Consider the following 3451-nt stretch of genomic DNA (forward strand, 5'->3'; position numbering starts at 1 on the left):
TCAGGGCTGCTGGGTCACCCGTCCTTGAACTGGTAACATAAAGCTGCACACAAAAGGGACTTGGGACTTGTTGATGGTGGTGGCAAAAGCAGTGCGGATCGGAAACTGTCGTCTGGCCCAGTCAAAAGGGAACTGTCCAGCTTCAGGAAGGAACTTGATGCGAGGGATCAAGACTTCCTGTTGTGTGGCTGCGATTGTGCACAGCAGGAGCTTGTTGTTGAGGGACTTCTGGAAGAAGAGTTTGGTGCCATTGCACAGTCCGTCTTTAGGGCTGATGTTGCGGAGTAGCATCAAGGGCATTCCAGGCTTGAGGGTGATGATGTGGCGGGGAAATCCACTGGGGCAGAGGGTGTTGAGATATTTGATGGTGAAGCGCATAACATCTTGGTAGTCCACCAGGGTGTCAGCACTGGTGAGCTTGGTAGCCATACCTGGCATCCAGGTCTCCATGATGTCATTGATGGTGTCCACCTCTTTGTTGGTAGGGGCAAGCAGTGATCTGCCGTGCAGCCAGTCAGTGCGTGCGTAATTGGTTGGCAAGTCTGGAAACACTGTGTTGCAAAATTCTTTCATGGATGTGGCCTCTGCGACGTTGTTGCGATCTGTGTTAGGTTGAATGTGGAAACGCATGCTTTCAGGGATGGAGACGAAGTCGTTGGCATCATTTGCTGTGCCATCGCCAAGGCTGAGGGTCCACGTGTCGAAGTCCTCCAGACGTGGGTCTCCACTGGCCTTGACGTGCATGTTTTCTGTGAGGGAGAAGACGGAGATTTTTTCCCAGAGTGTGGAATTGTTCAGGCAGCTGTCTATAATCTGGCCCTCATTGGCCCCTCGAATCACTGGGAGACACTGTCGGAAGTCACCTGCCAAGACAATAATTTTGCCACCAAATGGAGTGTTTGGCTTCTGGAGTAGGTCTTGCAGTGAGCGGTCAAGTGCCTCTAGCAGGTGGCGGTGCATCATGGTGGCTTCATCAATCAGCAGGAGGCGTGAGCGGCGTAGTAGTTTGGCCAGGCTGCTCTGTGCTGTGATGTTCAAGGTAGTGTTCTTTGTGAGGTGGAGAGGAGCTTTCAGGCGCGAATGGAGCGTTCTGCCGAGGTGAAGGAGTTGGGCTGCAATGCCAGTGGTGGCCATGGCAAGGGCAATGCAGCCACCTGGTTCCAGACTCCGCACTGCATCTAGGAGGGCATTGAGCAGGAAGGTTTTACCGCAGCCTCCACGTGCAGATATGAAGACTTGTAGGCTTTGTTGTTGTGTGACAGCTGACATGACTGTGTCGTAAATCTGCTTGTAGATCCAGTCGGACCATGGTTTTCAGCTGGTCCTCAGTGAAGGAGAGATTCCTAAGCTGTGCTGTGCGCTTGAAATCATCAGTCCACTGTGACCAGTTGTCGTTGAACAGTGTTTTGGGGTCAGCTGGTTGGCAGAAGAGGAGGATGATTACGAATAAGAGACGAATCTGTGGGCACAGCTGTGTGATTGCAGCCTCAGTGAGGACAGTGGCCCACTCGTTGTCGTCATCCAATAGGCCGAGCTCCCTGCACACTTCCTTGTAGGTTGAACTGAACGCATGTCCACATACTCGCGAATCTCATCACGTGTCGGTTGGACGCCATCCGCTTCAGCAGATACCATTGCACGGTCAGGCCCTTTGGCAGGCAAATGTAGATAGGGGTGTGGGTGGAGAGAGTAGTACATGCAGGCGTTGCATGTTGGTGTGTATGTAGTGTGGTGTGCTGTTTGTGGAGGGGGAAGCAGTGTATTAGTTATAGGGCATGTGTGAAATTACTCTGCCGTCATGTGGAATGTGAAGTGCAGAGGAGGGGCAACTGAGGAGCAGAGATAAGGGCAAAGAGGGCTGTGTGTTGCAGACAGAACATGCACACACACACGCACACACGCAATGCACAGGGAGACACATACCCAGACTGTGTGCATGTATGTGGTGTGTGAGTATAGGGTGTATGACAGTGCAGTGGAGAGAATGTGTGCAAGAGTGGAGAAGAGCATATGTCATTACCTTGTTTGGGAGACAGCTGCAAGGAAGGTTGTGCTGTGGCTGCAGCCTGGCACAAAAGTCTCAAGGAGCGTCTCGGTGTGTTGGGCTGCGGTTGGTGCTGCTGGCAGCGTGTGTTCTTTGCGAGGAGTTGAGCTTAGAAGTGAAGACAGTTGGCTATGAAGTAGTGCGAGGAGCAATTATGCAGTGTGGATGAGAGGTGCGTGAATTGGCAGTAAGGCAGTCTGTGTGATGTAAGTGATAGATTACATCACACAAATAGATATTGGGGGCTGGTGTAGTAGGTAGCTAGTGTAGGTAGCTAGTGTTCAGTGTGAAGATGTACATAGGAATGTGGGGTGGAGACGGAAAGAATTGCACACACATGTATGTTGCGGTGTATATAGTGTGTGGTGCTGTTTGTGGAGGTGAAGCAATGTGAAGGTGAAAGGCAATGAAGGCAAAGAGTGTGGCGAGGGGTGTGATGTGAAGGCCAATGCAACAGCAGAGGACGTCCACCTGAGGACAACAGATGTGCGCAAGGACGTCTGTGTCGTGCAGACAATAGAGTGAAACACAGACACTCTGTGTGACGAGTGGAAGTAATGAGAATTGCATTAGGCAGTACCTTGCTTGTGAGGCAGCTGCAAGGAAGGGCCTGCTGTGTGTGCAGCGTGCTCCGGTGTGTGGTGACTGTGTTGATGGTGTTGTTCTGTGCCAGTAGGCAGGTGTGTGCTGAGGCGATTGGGTTGATGGTCTGCACCTAATAATGGAAGACAGTTGAGGTGGATATATTTGTTGCATTGGAAAGGCAAGTAAAGGCATCAATGAGCAATGTGTTTTTGACACGGTAGGTGTACTGTGGAAGAGAAGTAGGTGAGGGTGATGTGGTGAGGATGTGAAATAAAGAGGTCCCTGAAGTGAAGAGAATGTGTTGGAGGTCAATGTAATAGCATGAGTCATCACCTGTGGCATGGGGCTGGGAGAATGTGCATGTCCGTGTGTCTGGCGGCTGTTGCTGGTCGTGCGGGTGTGTGTCCTTTGCGAGGAGTTGAGCTGGGAAGTGAAGATAGTTAGAGATGAGGTAGTGGAATGAGCAGTAATGGCATGTGGATGTGATTATTGCAAGGACGGCTGCGTGTTGCAGACGATAAAGGGCCACGCACATAGACAGACACACAGACTGGCAGTGTTCCTCTGGTTGCATGTTGGTGATGTGAGGGAAAAGGTTGTACATATGCTTTTGCGAAGAGAATGGCTGGAAGTTTGGGAATGCAGTAGAGTCTACCTTGGCTGTCAGGCAGCTGCAATGAAGGGGTGTGAAGCTGGCGTTGTGGTGTGGCATCATGACCGGCATCTGAGAAGTGATGTGGCATGTACAGTATATGAGGTACACATTGGATGAAAAGGATTAAGTGCAGGTGGGAGACGTGGCGTGCTTTGGGTGGACATAGA

At 51.2% G+C, this 3451-nt stretch overlaps 1 protein-coding gene across 1 annotated transcript; it reads right to left on the bottom strand.

Annotated features, from left to right (window-relative positions):
* LOC311063066 (uncharacterized protein) lies at window positions 1-1269 on the bottom strand (the record flags this gene model as incomplete). Its single annotated transcript, XM_084082276.1, has 1 exon — window positions 1-1269. The coding sequence occupies one exon, from the start codon at window positions 1267-1269 to the stop codon at window positions 1-3; it is 1269 nt and encodes a 422-aa protein (XP_083938402.1).
* Window positions 1270-3451: the final 2182 nt, after the last annotated feature.

Source organism: Gymnoscopelus microlampas, assembly GCF_963454915.1.
Source record: "Gymnoscopelus microlampas genome assembly, chromosome: 16".
Classification (NCBI taxonomy): Eukaryota; Metazoa; Chordata; class Actinopteri; order Myctophiformes; family Myctophidae; genus Gymnoscopelus; species Gymnoscopelus microlampas.